This window comes from Lepidochelys kempii, chromosome 5 (assembly GCF_965140265.1).
Source record: "Lepidochelys kempii isolate rLepKem1 chromosome 5, rLepKem1.hap2, whole genome shotgun sequence".
NCBI lineage: Eukaryota > Metazoa > Chordata > Testudines > Cheloniidae > Lepidochelys > Lepidochelys kempii.
Window position 1 is genome coordinate 27071506 of NC_133260.1, and position 15774 is coordinate 27087279.

Below are 15774 nucleotides of genomic sequence, written 5' to 3' on the forward strand. Positions count from 1 at the left end.
AACTTCCTCTACAGCCCCTACAAGTAGGAGGGCTTCTACCTGCCATACGAGAAGTTGCTCATGAGAGGGGTCTGTGAAGAGGGACGGGGTTGGTGGGGGAGGAAGGGGTGGATGAAAACTGCAGGGTATATCCAACTGACCCAGTACTGAGCACCCAAAGGTCTGATGTTACATGGGACCGTGCAGCGGGGAAGGGAAACAAGTGGTCCAAAAACAAAAGAGGGGATGAATCCTGTCTCAAGTTTGGTATGCCGTACCCTCAAAAGGCCTGCCTAAACCCACTGGGGTATCTGCTCGAACCCGACTGGGAGGCCGGGTCAGAAGGCATGGACTGGTGATGTTTTTACCCCTTCCCTTCTCTCTTATAGGAGTCCTGTCTTGGAGCCCCTAAAACCTTGGAGGGATGTTGAGGTCTAAAATGCTTCCTGGAGGCCGGGGTGCGTACAGGCCCAGAGTGTGCAACGTGGCCCTCGAATCCTTGAAGCTATATGGCTTGGCGTCCATCTGTTCAGAGAGCAGAGCATTGCCCTCGAAGGGGAGGTCCTGGACCAACTGCTGCACCTCCTGGGAGAGGCCCGACTATTGGAGCACAAACAGAGCCTCATGGTGACCGCACACACCATCGTTCTGGCTGCCGAGTCTTACACATCCAGAGCTGCCTGGAGTCAGGCTCTGGCCACAGTCTTGCCCTCCTCCAGGATGGCCAAGAACTCCTGCCTCGACTCCTGCAGTAGGGAGTCTCTGAACTTGGCCATCAACTCCCACAAATTAAAGTCATACCTCCCTAGCAAAGCCTGGTGGTTCAAGATACGGAGTTGGAGGCTGCCCGTGGAATAACCATTCCTTCCAAAGAAATGCGGTCTCTTGGCCTCCTTATTTTTTGGGGTTCCACCATATAGTACATTTTCTCCACCCTTTTAGAGAAATAGGGCAGAGAGGAAGAGGTCTTCCAAATGGCCTTAACTGGTCCCAACACTGCCTCATTGGCTGGAAGGGCCACTCTGGAGGTAGCCACTGCTGCCAAGATATTAATTAGGCTGTGGGTGGACTCCTTCAGCTCCTCTGCTTCCAACACCAAATTCATGATACCGCCTTCAGAGGAAGTATCAACCCCTCCCGTAGCACTAGCTTCCTCCTCATCGTCCCTGGACGAGGCGGTAGCAGATCCTTTGAACCTGCTCCCACCAGATGATTTCAGGGCTCATCAGGAACTCCTGAAGTGGGTAACATGAATTTGGTGCTGGAAGTGGAGGAGCTGAAAGAATTCTTCTATCCCTGGTAGCCTTGGCAGGTATGGCCCCTTGGGGAGTGAGCTGAACTGGCAGGGACATCTAGTCCTTCGCAGCCTGGAAGGAATTGAGGAGGCCCGCAGTTGTGAGACAGCACAACAGGTCCTGGGAGTCAGAGGTGGGTCCTGAATTGGGCTCAGGACCTTCAACAGAGTGGCCAGAGCCAACTGCAGCTCTGGGGAGGACGAGTGGCCTGGCGTGGGTCTCATCATGTCAGCTGCTCCCCTTTGTCCCTCTTTGGTGCTGGAGAGCGCCCTCTCTCTTCATGCTGTTTCTTGTCTCTCTTCCTTGGCACCAGAGATGAACAGTGCGGGGAGGACCATAGTGCCAGCAGCACACTTCACACCAAGGCCAAAGTACTCAGCACTGATTTGGAGCAGGATGGCTCTGAGGATGGTCTGAAGGCTGTCTCCATCAACAGAGTCTTCAAACAAATGTCTATCTTTTTCAGTCCTTGGCCTGAAGCCCCTGCAGATTTTACGCTTCTTCACGGCACTTTAGACAGGCTGAATACGGGTTGCTCACAGGCATAGATTTGCCACAGGTGGAGCATGGCTTGAATCCTGGAGACTGGGGAATAGCCAGTTTGTGGGATGACGTCCCTCTAAGATCAGGATAACTACCTACACTCTAAACACTAACTTCGTAACAAAACTGACTAATTACAACTATATACAATGGAATAAAACTCAAACCACTAGGTTAGGAAAGCCTTGCAAAGGCAAAAAGAAAAGGAGTACTTGTGGCACCTTAGAGACTAACCAATTTATTTGAGCATAAGTTTTCGTGAGCTACAGCTCACTTCATCGGATGCATGTAGTGGAAAATACAGTGGGGAGATTTTATATACACAGAGAACATGAAACAATGAGTGTTACCATACACACTGTAACGAGAGTGATCAGGTAAGGTGAGCTATTACCAGCAGGAGAACAGGGCGGGGGGGGAACCTTTTGTAGTGATAATCAAGGTGGGCCCTTTCCAGCAGTTGACAAGAACGTGTGAGGAACAGTAGGGGGGGAAATAAACATGGGGAAATAGTTTTACTTTGTGTAATGACACATCCACTCCCAGTCTTTATTCAAGCCTAAGTTAATTGTATCCAGTTTGCAAATTAATTCCAATTCAGCAGATTCTCGTTGGAGTCTGGTTTTGAAGTTTTTTTGTTGAAGAATTGCCACTTTTAGGTCTGTAATCAAGTGACCAAAGAGATAGAATCATAGAATATCAGGGTTGGAAGGGACCCCAGAAGGTCATCTAGTCCAACCCCCTGCTCGAAGCAGAACCAATTTGCAGTTAAATCATCCCAGCCAGGGCTTTGTAAAGCCTGACCTTAAAAACCTCTAAGGAAGGAGATTCTATCACCTCCCTAGGTAACGCATTCCAGTGTTTCACCACCCTCTTAGTGAAAAAGTTTTTCCTAATATCCAATCTAAACCTCCCCCACTGCAACTTGAGACCATTACTCCTCGTTCTGTCATCTGCTACCATTGAGAACAGTCTAGAGCCATCCTCTTTGGAACCCCCTTTCAGGTAGTTGAAAGCAGCTATCAAATCCCCCCTCATTCTTCTCTTCTGCAGGCTAAACAATCCCAGCTCCCTCAGCCTCTCCTCATAACTCATGTGTTCCAGACCCCTAATCATTTTTGTTGCCCTTCGCTGGACTCTCTCCAATTTATCCACATCCTTCTTGAAGTGTGGGGCCCAAAACTGGACACAGTACTCCAGATGAGGCCTCACCAATGTCGAATAGAGGGGAACGATCACGTCCCTCGATCTGCTCGCTATGCCCCTACTTATACATCCCAAAATGCCATTGGCCTTCTTGGCAACAAGGGCACACTGCTGACTCATATCCAGCTTCTCGTCCACTGTCACCCCTAGGTCCTTTTCCGCAGAACTGCTGCCTAGCCATTCGGTCCCTAGTCTGTAGCTGTGCATTGGGTTCTTCCGTCCTAAGTGCAGGACCCTGCACTTATCCTTATTGAACCTCATCAGATTTCTTTTGGCCCAATCCTCCAATTTGTCTAGGTCCTTCTGTATCCTATCCCTCCCCTCCAGCGTATCTACCACTCCTCCCAGTTTAGTATCATCCGCAAATTTGCTGAGAGTGCAATCCACACCATCCTCCAGATCATTTATGAAGATATTGAACAAAACCGGCCCCAGGACCGACCCTTGGGGCACTCCACTTGATACTGGCTGCCAACTAGACATGGAGCCATTGATCACTACCCGTTGAGCCCGACAATCTAGCCATTGAAGTGGTTCTCTGACTGGTTTTTGAATGTTATAATTCTTGATGTCTGATTTGTGTCCATTTATTCTTTTACGTAGAGACTGTCCAGTTTGGCCAATGTATGTGGCAGGGGGGCATTGCTGGCACATGATGGCATATATCACATTGGTAGATGTGCAGGTGAACGAGCCTCAGATAGTGTGGCTGATGTGATTAGCGCCCCCCCCCCCCCCCACTGTTCCTCACACGTTCTTGTCAACTGCTGGAAGTGGCCCACCTTGATAATCACTACAAAAGTCCCCCCCCCCCCCCGCTCTCCTGCTGGTAACAGCTCACTTTACCTGATCACTCTTGTTACACTGTGTATGGTAACACCCATTGTTTCATGTTCTCTGTGTATATAAAATCTCCCCACTGTATTTTCCACTAAATGCATCCGATGAAGTGAGCTGTAGCTCACGAAAGCTTATGCTCAAATAAATTGGTTAGTCTCTAAGGTGCCACAAGTACTCCTTTTCTTTTTGTGGATACAGACTAACACGGCTGTTACTCTGAAACTTGCAAAGGCAAGAAGCTGTTCCAACTGCCATCATGGGTGGTAAGAAGGAACAGAGAGGGTGTGGGGCTGGCGGCACCCCTTATACCAGCACATACGCAAGGGGCTCCAGGGGGCACTAGTGCCAGCCCTATGGATACCACTAAGGGAAAAAAATCTCTGGCAACTGTGCACGTGGTGTGCACGCACCTAGCACGGAACTGACATGAGCAAGCACTCGAAGAAGAGTAGATATATCTCTGCAAAATATTTTGGCTTTGACAAAACAGCATATTTTGATGGGAAACTGGTCGAAAATGATCTGACCAGGTCTGCTCTCTAGGTTAAAAGCATCTGCCCACAATTTTATTACACTTTAGGTTATAATGCACCAGTGCTTTCTTAGAGAAAAGGACTGCATGTGCTCCAATCAATATTACAATTCCTTCCTCTAAGCCACCTCCTTTTGTGAATGGTAGGGAACAATGAGGACACAGACAGGAATTATATGATTTGGCCAAGCAGATGCAACATTATTTAACTTTAAGATATCTCTTAAAAACACCTACCCTGCCAGTAAGAAAAAGAGGGAGTTACAGTTCTCCTTTTTCTCTTTCATCCTAAACCCCTCTGGCCAAAAATGCACTTGACAGTCTTCACACCTACTTGTCAATGGCCATCATGACACATTCTCAAATTTGTCTACCTTTGGTCTGCTGTGGAGATAGAGGTTGGTGCCTACATGCTGGAGGAAAGGAAACTGATGTTTTTTGGAAAAGTAGGTGTCAAGGTTCCTCCCCCACTCTGAACTCTAGGGTACAGATGTGGGGACCTGCATGAAAACCTCCTAAGCTTACTTTTACCAGCTTAGGTTAAAACTTCCCCAAGGTACAAATTAATGTATCCTTTGCCCTTAGAATATCCACTGCCACCACCAAACTCTAACTGGGTTTACTGGGAAACGTAGTTTGGACACGTCTTTCCCCCCAAAATCCTCCCAACCCTTGCACCCCACTTCCTGGGAAAGGTTTGGTAAAAATCCTCACCAATTTGCATAGGTGACCAGAGACCCAAACCCTTGGATCTGAGAACAATGAAAAAGCATTCAGTTTTCTTACAAGAAGACTTTTAATAGAAGTAGAAGTAAATAGAAGTAAAGGAATCACTCCTGTAAAATCAGGATGGTAGATACCTTACAGGGTAATTAGATTGAAAACACAGAGAATCCCTCTAGGCAAAACCTTAAGTTACAAAAAAGACACAGACAGAAATAGTTATTCTATTCAGCACGATTCTTTTCTCAGCCATTTAAAGAAATCATAATCTAACACATACCCAGCTAGATTACTTACTAAAGTTCTAAGACTCCATTCCTGGTCTATCCCCGGCAAAAGCAGCATACCAACAGATACAGACCCTTTGTTTCTCTCCCTCCTCCCAGCTTTTGCAAGTATCTTGTCTCCTCATTGGTCAGGTGCCAGCGAGGTTACCTTTAGCTTCTTAACCCTTTACAGGTGAGAGGAGCTTTCCCCTGGCCAGGAGGGATTTCAAAGGGGTTTACCCTTCCCTTTATATTTATGACAACTGTTGTTCAAGATAAGTTGCTCACATCCATTCCATGACCTACCCTCCTATCCCTCTGTCAGAATTTCTGGCAAGAAGGAACAGAGGGGATGCAGGGCTGGCGGTGTCCCTGATACCGGCGCATAAGCCGGCCCTATGGACACCACTAAGGGAAAAAAATATCTGGCAACTGTGCATGAAGTGTACACATACCTAGTATGGAATGGACATGAGCAACACACCTTGAAGAACAGTTACAAAAGGTTAGTAATGGTTTTTTTTCAACAGGAAGGTTTCTGAGGGTGATCTCTCCTGTGAAGCTGTGAAATGAAATTGTCATCCTCCAGCCATCTCTGCTGGAGAGAGATATGTGGAGCTTTTACACAAGCATTGTGGTAACACACACAACTCTGTTTTCCCTGTTGTGTTTTAAACTCTTTTTTTGTATAATCTTTAAGCGGCCTAGGTGTGCATTTCAGGACCATTGTGGCACTTCTTTGGTAACTGGTGACGCTTGATTTTATGACAGTCACTCAATAAATGAAAATTGATGGGAGGACTGAAGGAAGAAAGAGTGTCATAGATTTTCATACACCATGGAGCCCTTGGAAATGAAAACATGTTAAAGTAATAAGCCTGTTCTAATAATTTTTTTCTACAAATGTTAGTCATGCAGCAAACTCCTACTACCACTGGCAACTTCTAGCTAGTGGTATGATTTTTTGTTTAAGTTAAATAATTTCTGCTAGTAATGGCTTAACAAAAACTGAATTTTTCCTTTGCTCATGTATTTACAACGGTCAGATGAATGAATCATCCTAGGTGTCCCAAATCACAGTTATATATTCTGTGGAGGTGGGAAAGTTTATACGCCAGCTGAACCAAGTCCAGTAGGTCATTTCATGCTAATGGTAAAAATGCGATAGCAAGCAGACTTGATTTCCTCTTTGCATTTTCCCTAGATGTTGTTATTGCTAGGTTATGCTGCAGTTTTTGCTTTAGTAGTCTCGGAACATCTTACAAGTTTCAGCAACTATATCAATATTTCATATATCATGGTAAAATGATATTTTAAATCACAGTATCCTGCTCCCCCAAATACACAGGATTTTTACCATATTGTGAATTAAATTATTCTTCCTGGGGATTTAAATTAGCTGTTACCATGCAAGAAAGAGATCTTGGCCACATCGTGGATCGTCCTCTGAAAACATCTGCTTATTGTGCAGTAACAGTCAAAAGGCTAACAGAATGTTAGGAACCATTAGGAAAGGGATGGGCGATAAAAGAAAATATCATAGTGTTCCTATATAAATCCATGTAACATCCACACCTTTAATACTGCATGCCGTTCTGGTGGCTTTATCTCAAAAAAAGATATATTGGAATTGGAAAAGCTGCAGAGAAGTGCAACGAAAATGATTAGGGGTATGGAATGGCTTCCATATGAGGAGAAATTAAAAAGACTGAAACCATTCAGTTTAGAAAAGAGACAACTAAGGGTGTCTGATAGAGGTCTATATGATACAGGTGTATAAAATCATGAATGGTGTGGAGAAAGTGAATAGGGAAGTGGCATTTACCCCTTCACATAACACAAAAATTAGGGGCACCTGATGAAATTAACAGGCAGCAGAGTTGAAACAATCATAAGGAAATACTTCCACAGGTTGACTCTGTGTTGTGTGAAAAACTCATTGCCAGAGGTTGTTGTGAGGCCAAAAGTATAGCTGAGTTCAAAAAAGAATTAGATAAGTTCTTGGAGAATAGGTCCATCAATGACTATTAGCCAGGATGGTCAGCGACACGACCCCACGCTTGGGCTGTCCTAAACTTCCAACTGCCAGAAGCATCTGGCACTGGCCACTGTCAGAGACAGGATACTGGGCTAGATGGACCATTGGTCTGATCCAGTACGGCCGTTCTTGTTATGTTCTTGATGACTCCAACTCAAATTATTATCTTCACAGATTTTTATATCAGAAATATAAGTTATCACAGGTCAGTTGTGTTGCACTAACAGACAACCTGATGTTGACCTGACTTGTTACTACATGACACTCAGAGATGTTTCTGTACAAAAGCCTAGATAGGCAGATAGACTCTTAAAGTTGGTTAATAAACTTCCATCAACAAGATTTGGAGAGAGAAGGAGAAACAAAGAAGATTCCATAAATTCCATTTCTTCAACAGCCAATAAAATCGTATGTTTTAGCCAGTGAAGCCTTCGTCCCTGGCGACCATATTGGCTGAAGTATTGCTGCTGCTGCTTACTTCTTTAAAAAAAATTTCCTACTGAAGAAGTGGAGTTTATGGAACTGTCTTTGAATTATTTAAAATGTCTGACTATTTTCATTTTTTCAAAGTGTTTAACTTGATATAGTATGAAGTATAATATCTTCATGCCTTGTGCTGTCTCATTGGAACGGATCCCAAGCTCTGCTTAAATGCAGTGAGATGGAGGGAAAGTGAGTTTGGCCTTGTCTCTGTGGAGACTTTTGTTCGCAACAAGCCAGGGTGTGAATGTACAGTGCTCTACCCTGCCTTGTAGTACGTTGCTGAGTGGACCCTGCTACCGGTCACTAAAAGTTCCATAATGCTTTTTGAGGTATTCCTATTTGAACTTTTAGTGTGTGGGAGGCTACTGCACATGCACTAAATCTCAAGATTAATCAGGGACCTTACACCAGTGGAGGATGGTTCACTCTGACATGGCCGTTCCAACAAAAACACCCCCAACACTCCTCACTCCTATGTTGGTGGTGGAGGGGTTGGCTGGTGTCGGAGGCAGGCACACCAGGGGGAGAGCCCTGGCAAAAGGCATTCTTCACTGATGATCTCTCGCTTCTTTAAATCCATGTTGTGCCACATACTTAGCAGACTGGAGAATCCAGCCTATTAATATTAATGGCTGTGTTATACACATTAGCTATTGTTCCCATTGAAGTCAGTGGTAACTTTAATTATGCCCCTTAATTTAAGTAAGTTAAGCACAATTTTGTTAAGGTTTATGCACTTTGCCAAATCTGCTGAATAATAGTTGTAATAATAACAATATATAGCACTTATATAGCATTTTACATCCTCAAAAGTGCTGTAAAAACATTAGTTAATATGCCAATAAGCCAAAAATTCTGTTGACTGCATTTTGTACTTTACACTTGATTGTTGCTTGGAAGTATGAATCTCTGTTGTAGCCAATTTTAGAAATTCAGTGGTTTCACTAGTACTGCTTGAAGGTTTTGTGGTTATTCTTAAACATTAGATTGGGAACAGTAGACTAAACTGAGATTAAAGTGCCAAACAGCGGAATGAACAGACACAGAGTTTGGTGAAAAACTATTTGATACTGTTCTAGTTTAAAAAGTAGTCAGTGAATATTCTGTAGAGTTTTTAAGTATTTTGTTTAAATTACAAGCAAATAACGTCCGGATAGATAGGCTCAAGATTACTTTCAGGATACAGCATGTTCTTGTATGAGTATCATTACTTTTATTATGCTACAGTAGTGCTGGATGGTCTCTGTGGAGAGGAGCTGTTTTTTCATGTGTAGGCTTGAAAACAAGAATAGCACAGTTTCTATTTGATAGCTGTCAAACTTCAGTGGTTGAAAGATTTATTTTAAAAAATACCATGAAATGTGAAAATGTACAGCTCAGTTTTTGTAGCCTTATATTAAATTCCCTTTATTCCCGTCTGATATCTTAATTTTATTAATTGAAAACACACATAACAGTGCCTGCTGAAGAGCAAACAGTACTTGCAAGAGATGCATATTTATTCATTAGTCTGCTTGTTCGTTCATTTTTTGCCTTAGAACAGCAAATTTCTCTGATTTGCTAGAAATTTAGTGAATATTTTTATTTCATGATTAAATGAAATAATTAAGCCGATAACGTTTTTTTCTCTTTTGGGAATCACAGAAGAAAGTGTTCACTTCTGCATAGAAGAGCTGTGGTTAATCATTATTCTGCTTCTTAATATTTTCTAGGACTCAACCAAAAGCAGTTTTTGCAGAAGTGGAATCAGAGGAAGATGAAACAGACAACAAACCAGAGTGGAAAAAGCGTAAAATATGAAGTACTTGATTCATGGTTGGGTGACTGTGGATTCAAAACAAAGTGGAGAGTTATTTCATTATGCAATAAAAGGTTAAATTCTTTACAAACAGAAATTCTTTGAATGCATTGCATGATTTCCAACTGAAGATGATTGTTGTTCTGCCTTTTGTAATAAGGAGTTAATTATATTATGCAAAAATCTTATGTCATTTTCTTAACTTTAGATTTTTTTTAAAAAGTATTTGTGTTTGTAATTTTTAACCAGAATACATCATCAATGATTAATGAGAAAGCAGCATTTTACTGTAATATTCCATATGAAGATTTTAAGTAAGAACATAAAAACTGGAGTTTTTCAAGCTTCTTTTATTTATTCCAATAACATCTATCAAGCTGTGCAAAAAAGTCATGATTTCACATTTTTTAGGAATATCAATTTAGAATAATTCTTAGGCATCAGGTTTGTTTAGCTGGTGTGCTAGTTTTGTAAAACATCAAATATTTTCTAGTATTTGTGACTTATCTGAAATATGTTTCTTTTGAATTATACAGTCTCTCACATTACTGGTAAAGATTTTATAAGCCGTACGGAGTAAGAATGTACAATTCTGTATATTTGTCTGAATTAAAACATTGTACACTTGTTACTTTTTTTTTCTAATTGTGTATGGATTATTCAAAGTTAAATAGATTTTGTTCAGGCCTCTTAAATCTGTTGTTGTATATTGGTAAGCAATAACACTTGATAATGTGTGTTTGTTAGTCAATATACACATAGACTTGGGCTTGCTGAGGTGTATAGCTGAACTGTGCATATATTGGCTGACAAAGTCACTTTCTAAAGAGAGTGGGTTGGGGGGGGAGAAAACCTGGATTTGTGCTGGAAATGGCCCATCTTTATTATCATACACGTTGTAAGGAGAGTGATCACTTTAGATAAGCTATTACCAGCAGGAGAGTGGGGTGGGAGGAGAGAAAACCTTTTGTAGTGGTAAACACCCATTTTTTCATGGTCTGTGTGTATAAAAACATCTTCCGTATTTTCCACAGTATGCATCCGATGAAGTGAGCTGTAGCTCACGAAAGCTTATGCTCAAATAAATTGGTTAGTCTCTAAGATGCCACAAGTCCTCCTTTTCTTTTTTCTAAAGTGTGATACTGACCTTTATAAAATGGTGGTATTTACCAGCAAGTTGCTATGGTAAATGTCACTAAGTGAAGGAGAGAGATTTAAAAACACAAAAACAAACCACCCTCCTTAAGGCAAATAAAGAGGAAGCTAGATCACTTGTGGGCTTGTATATTTTGGTTCTGATAATATTTTGGTTCTGATAATACTTGCTTGCATTTCTGCTTTTAGTGCAGGACACTGTTCTGACCTTCATTCTGTTGGGTGGCATTCTGTTGGTCTTCTGTGTTACTCAGATACCTTGTTTTCTTCAGACTCTCGTATATCAGGCCAACTCACGGCTGAGGCTCTTTCTAAGTCCTTCTGGTCTTGTCATTGGCCTGTCTGTCCAGATGTGCCAGCTCTCCGCTGCTGTTCAACTCAGTTGTGTTTGGTTTTATCTTCACCACTGTCCTGAGTCTGTAGCTACTTCATGTGACCTGTGTTCCATTGCAGCTTGGACAGTTGCATTTTACCATTGCTATTTGTTGACTAGACCCAGACCTGCTCACCTGTGCATATTGGCCTCAGGTTCTTGGCTCCTTGCAGGCTGCCTGATTAGCTGGGCATTCTGTTAACCGCTTCTTTTTCCTGTCCATTATCCCTATGCTGGGCTGCAGCAGACTACCCCTCATGGAAAGCAGAGTTTTGGTTCTCCAGCCCATCAGTCCCTGTGCAGGGCTACTGTCTTGTCCCTGGGAGGGTATTTTGCAATGGTTCAGCATTGCCAGGGAGGGATCCCTTCCTGTCTACATTGCCTTTCATAGAATCATAGAATCATAGAATATCAGGGTTGGAAGGGACCCCAGAAGGTCATCTAGTCCAACCCCCTGCTCAAAGCAGGACCAATTCCCAGTTAAATCATCCCAGCCAGGGCTCTGTCAAGCCTGACCTTAAAAACCTCTAAGGAAGGAGATTCTACCACCTCCCTAGGTAACGCATTCCAGTGTTTCACCACCCTCTTAGTGAAAAAGTTTTTCCTAATATCCAATCTAAACCTCCCCCACTGCAACTTGAGACCATTACTCCTCGTTCTGTCATCTGCTACCATTGAGAACAGTCTAGAGCCATCCTCTTTGGAACCCCCTTTCAGGTAGTTGAAAGCAGCTATCAAATCCCCCCTCATTCTTCTCTTCTGCAGGCTAAACAATCCCAGCTCCCTCAGCCTCTCCTCATAACTCATGTGTTCCAGTCCCCTAATCATTTTTGTTGCCCTTCGCTGGACTCTCTCCAATTTATCCACATCCTTCTTGAAGTGTGGGGCCCAAAACTGGACACAGTACTCCAGATGAGGCCTCACCAATGTCGAATAGAGGGGAACGATCACGTCCCTCGATCTGCTTGCTATGCCCCTACTTATACATCCCAAAATGCCATTGGCCTTCTTGGCAACAAGGGCACACTGCTGACTCATATCCAGCTTCTCATCCACTGTCACCCCTAGGTCCTTTTCCGCAGAACTGCTGCCTAGCCATTCAGTCCCTAGTCTGTAGCTGTGCATTGGGTTCTTCCGTCCTAAGTGCAGGACCCTGCACTTATCCTTATTGAACCTCATCAGATTCCTTTTGGCCCAATCTTCCAATTGGTCTAGGTCCTTCTGTATCCTATCCCTCCCCTCCAGCGTATCTACCACTCCTCCCAGTTTAGTATCATCCGCAAATTTGCTGAGAGTGCAATCCACACCATCCTCCAGATCATTTATGAAGATATTGAATAAAACCGGCCCCAGGACCGACCCTTGGGGCACTCCACTTGATACCGGCTGCCAACTAGACATGGAGCCATTGATCACTACCCGTTGAGCCCGACAATCTAGCCAGCTTTCTACCCACCTTATAGTGCATTCATCCAGCCCATACTTCTTTAACTTGCTGACAAGAATACTGTGGGAGACCGTGTCAAAAGCTTTGCTAAAGTCAAGAAACAATACATCCACTGCTTTCCCTTCATCCACAGAACCAGTAATCTCATCATAAAAGGCGATTAGATTAGTCAGGCATGACCTTCCCTTGGTGAATCCATGCTGGCTGTTCCTGATCACTATCCTCTCATGCAAGTGCTTCAGGATTGATTCTTTGAGGACCTGCTCCATGATTTTTCCAGGGACTGAGGTGAGGCTGACTGGCCTGTAGTTCCCAGGATCTTTCTTCTTCCCTTTTTTAAAGATTGGCACTACATTAGCCTTTTTCCAGTCATCCGGGACTTCCCCGGTTCGCCATGAGTTTTCAAAGATAATGGCCAGTGGCTCTGCAATCACAGCCGCCAATTCCTTCAGCACTCTCAGATGCAACTCGTCCGGCCCCATGCACTTGTGCACGTCCAGCTTTTCTAAATAGTCCCTAACCGCCTCTATCTCCACAGAGGGCTGGCCATCTCTTCCGCATTTTGTGATGCCCAGCGCAGCAGTCTGGGAGCTGACCTTGTTAGTGAAAACAGAGGCAAAAAAAGCATTGAGCTTTGCCATCAGTCTCTTGTCTACGACTTCACTGCTGACTCTGCCTTTCTGTAGTTTTGTGTGGGTACTCAGGGGAAGATATTGTTTTAAGCCTAATAATCTGCTCCTGGCACCAGTTTAGGAGTTGCTGCAGTCTGGTATCATGATCCTAGACTATCTGTCAACATCATCTGCTACAATAAGAACGTCATTAGCTACCATCTTGATGATTGGGAGGTTCCTCTCATGCCTGGTTCAGTTTGCATTGGAATACCTCCGGAGATGGACCAATGCCCATAAACAATCATACCCAGCTGTACTTGCCAAAAGGTGCAGTAAAAGTTGTCAGGTGGCTGAATGGCTCATCTAGCTCAATACTCCAAAACCCATTCTTGATATCACAAACAATGAAAACTTCTTCCCTGGATAAGTTGGGTAATGTGTCCTCAGTTATAGGTAATGGGTGGTAACTGATCCTCACTTTAGCTGAAAGTTTTCTCACCCTTACTATACTGCTGTTCCACTCTGCTAATTTCAGTGGGGTAATGATGCCTCCTCTTTGCAGGCTTGCCAGTTCCTCCTTCTGTGGTTCCACCACAGATAATGGAACTCTGCAATTAGGTAAACTCATGGAGAGGTATGAGGGGGGTGTCTGTTTCCAACTTCATTTTGCCCTGTGTGTGTCCATCTCCTTGAAATATGTCCTTATATTCTGTTATAAGTTTGGATAGGGCCCACAGTGAATGTTCTCCCTCCTCTCTCAAGTTGAGGATGTTCTGGTGTTGTACTGCAATCACATCCATGGCTTGCACTTCTCTGCTGCCCTGAGTGGTGGTACTCCTCTGTATCAACTATTACAAATTCCAAACAATAACATTTCTTATTTTGTGGGTTTCTTATTGACAGCCTACATGTGCACACTGGTTTTATTGTGCATCATCAGAACTTAGTAACTTTTGGGATGGGAATGTGGGGGGTGCAAGAGTCAGGGCATAGGGTGTGGGGGGGCTGGGTATGTGTGGGGGGTGCAGGAGTCAGGGCAGAGGGTGTGTGAGAAGGGTGCAGGAGGCTGGGGTGTGTGTGTGGGGGTGCAGGGGTCTGGGCAGAGGGCTGGGAGTGTGTGTGAGGGGGGTTGCAGGGGTCAGGGCCGCCGGCCCCACTCAGCCCGCTGCCGGCCTGGGTTCGGCAGCGGGCTGAGCGGGGCCGGCACCTGGGACCCAGCAGGCAGCAGCATGCCATTAAAACTTGGCTCACGTGTCGTCTTTGGCACGCGTGCCATAGGTTGCTGACCCCTGCTCTAATATCTCTAAAGTTACGTGTGGATGCTCTGTAATGTATCTATTCCCTCTTTTGCTTCTTGGTGTTGGGTAAGAAACCCATTTGTGGTCACAATACTCATCAGACATTTTTATCAGCTATTCCAGTGTTTCAGGCATTATTCCTGGCCACAGCATTTCACTCACTCACTTATCCTTTCCCCCCAGTGAGATAGTAAAAATCTTTATCTTCATTTTCTCATCTTTATCCCCTATGGTCAACTATGTATGCAGAATCAGTTCTTGCATCCACTGTTTACATGATTGTGCCAAGCTTTATGTGTGGAAATCCAGCATTCCTGGTAGTTTGAACTTCTTCATGCTCTCTGTTTGCTCTATTTCTAGGTGCTGTTTTGTTTGCTGTGCATTTCCCCAAGCTGATTGCTGTCACCATATTTCACTTGTGCTGGGCAATAACATTAGAGGACTCCATGTTTCTAGAACTAAACTGGTTCTTTATTAAGAGAACTATTTACAGATGTGCTATAGTTGCAGCTAGCATTCCAGCCCACGTGCACAGACTGACTTACTGGTGCCTCCTCCAAACTCTTCCCTCCTGCATCCTGTGCTCCTCCCTCCAAGTTCCATGCAGGTTGCTACACTCTCACATACAGCTTGTAGTAGAGGGAATTTTGAATGGTATTTTTCATTTAGAATAATGGAGGATTCCATTTCTTTTAGTGGGGGTTGGTCAAGATGTGGTCTAGTAGGTCCAGTCAGACACTTACACTGAGAGTTCACCTACTACAGGCCAGGACTTCTGGCTACAATATCCAGCTGCTCTATAACAACAAATTTCTACTAATTGTACCTTCATATTACCATAATAAAGGACAGGGGAAGAAACTGCATTGTTTTTCAAAAATAATGTAATGATCTTGACAATTACCTCAATCTGTAAGAAAATAATAGTACAGCTAAGAGAAAACTGTAAACATCTTGATCAACAAATTGGAAGTAATAAGAACCACAGATTTATAAAGAAATGCCATTAGTAAATCACTTAGGTGCAGTGAATCAGAAAATTTTAGTTGAACAATTAAGTGAGTAAGAGTCTGGATTGAAAACTGGCTCTAGGCCGTTAAGAATTGGGTAATGATAAATAGCAATGTATTGAGATGAGTGGGAGGTGACTAGTGGGATGCTGCCGGAATAGGAGTTATGTCCGG

At 43.6% G+C, this 15774-nt stretch overlaps 1 protein-coding gene across 2 annotated transcripts in view; it reads left to right on the forward strand.

Annotated features, from left to right (window-relative positions):
* Window positions 1–10806, forward strand: part of WDR70 (WD repeat domain 70) — a 271958-nt gene extending 261152 nt beyond the window's left edge. The window contains exon 17 of one of the 2 annotated variants that reach the window (XM_073343800.1): window positions 9618–10806. In XM_073343800.1, coding sequence (XP_073199901.1) covers window positions 9618–9705 — 88 coding nt within the window. In that variant the 3' untranslated portion in view covers window positions 9706–10806. The remainder of the gene's footprint in view (window positions 1–9617) is intronic. The other variant, XM_073343799.1, reaches the window with a different exon arrangement.
* The last annotated feature ends 4968 nt before the right edge of the window (window positions 10807–15774 follow it).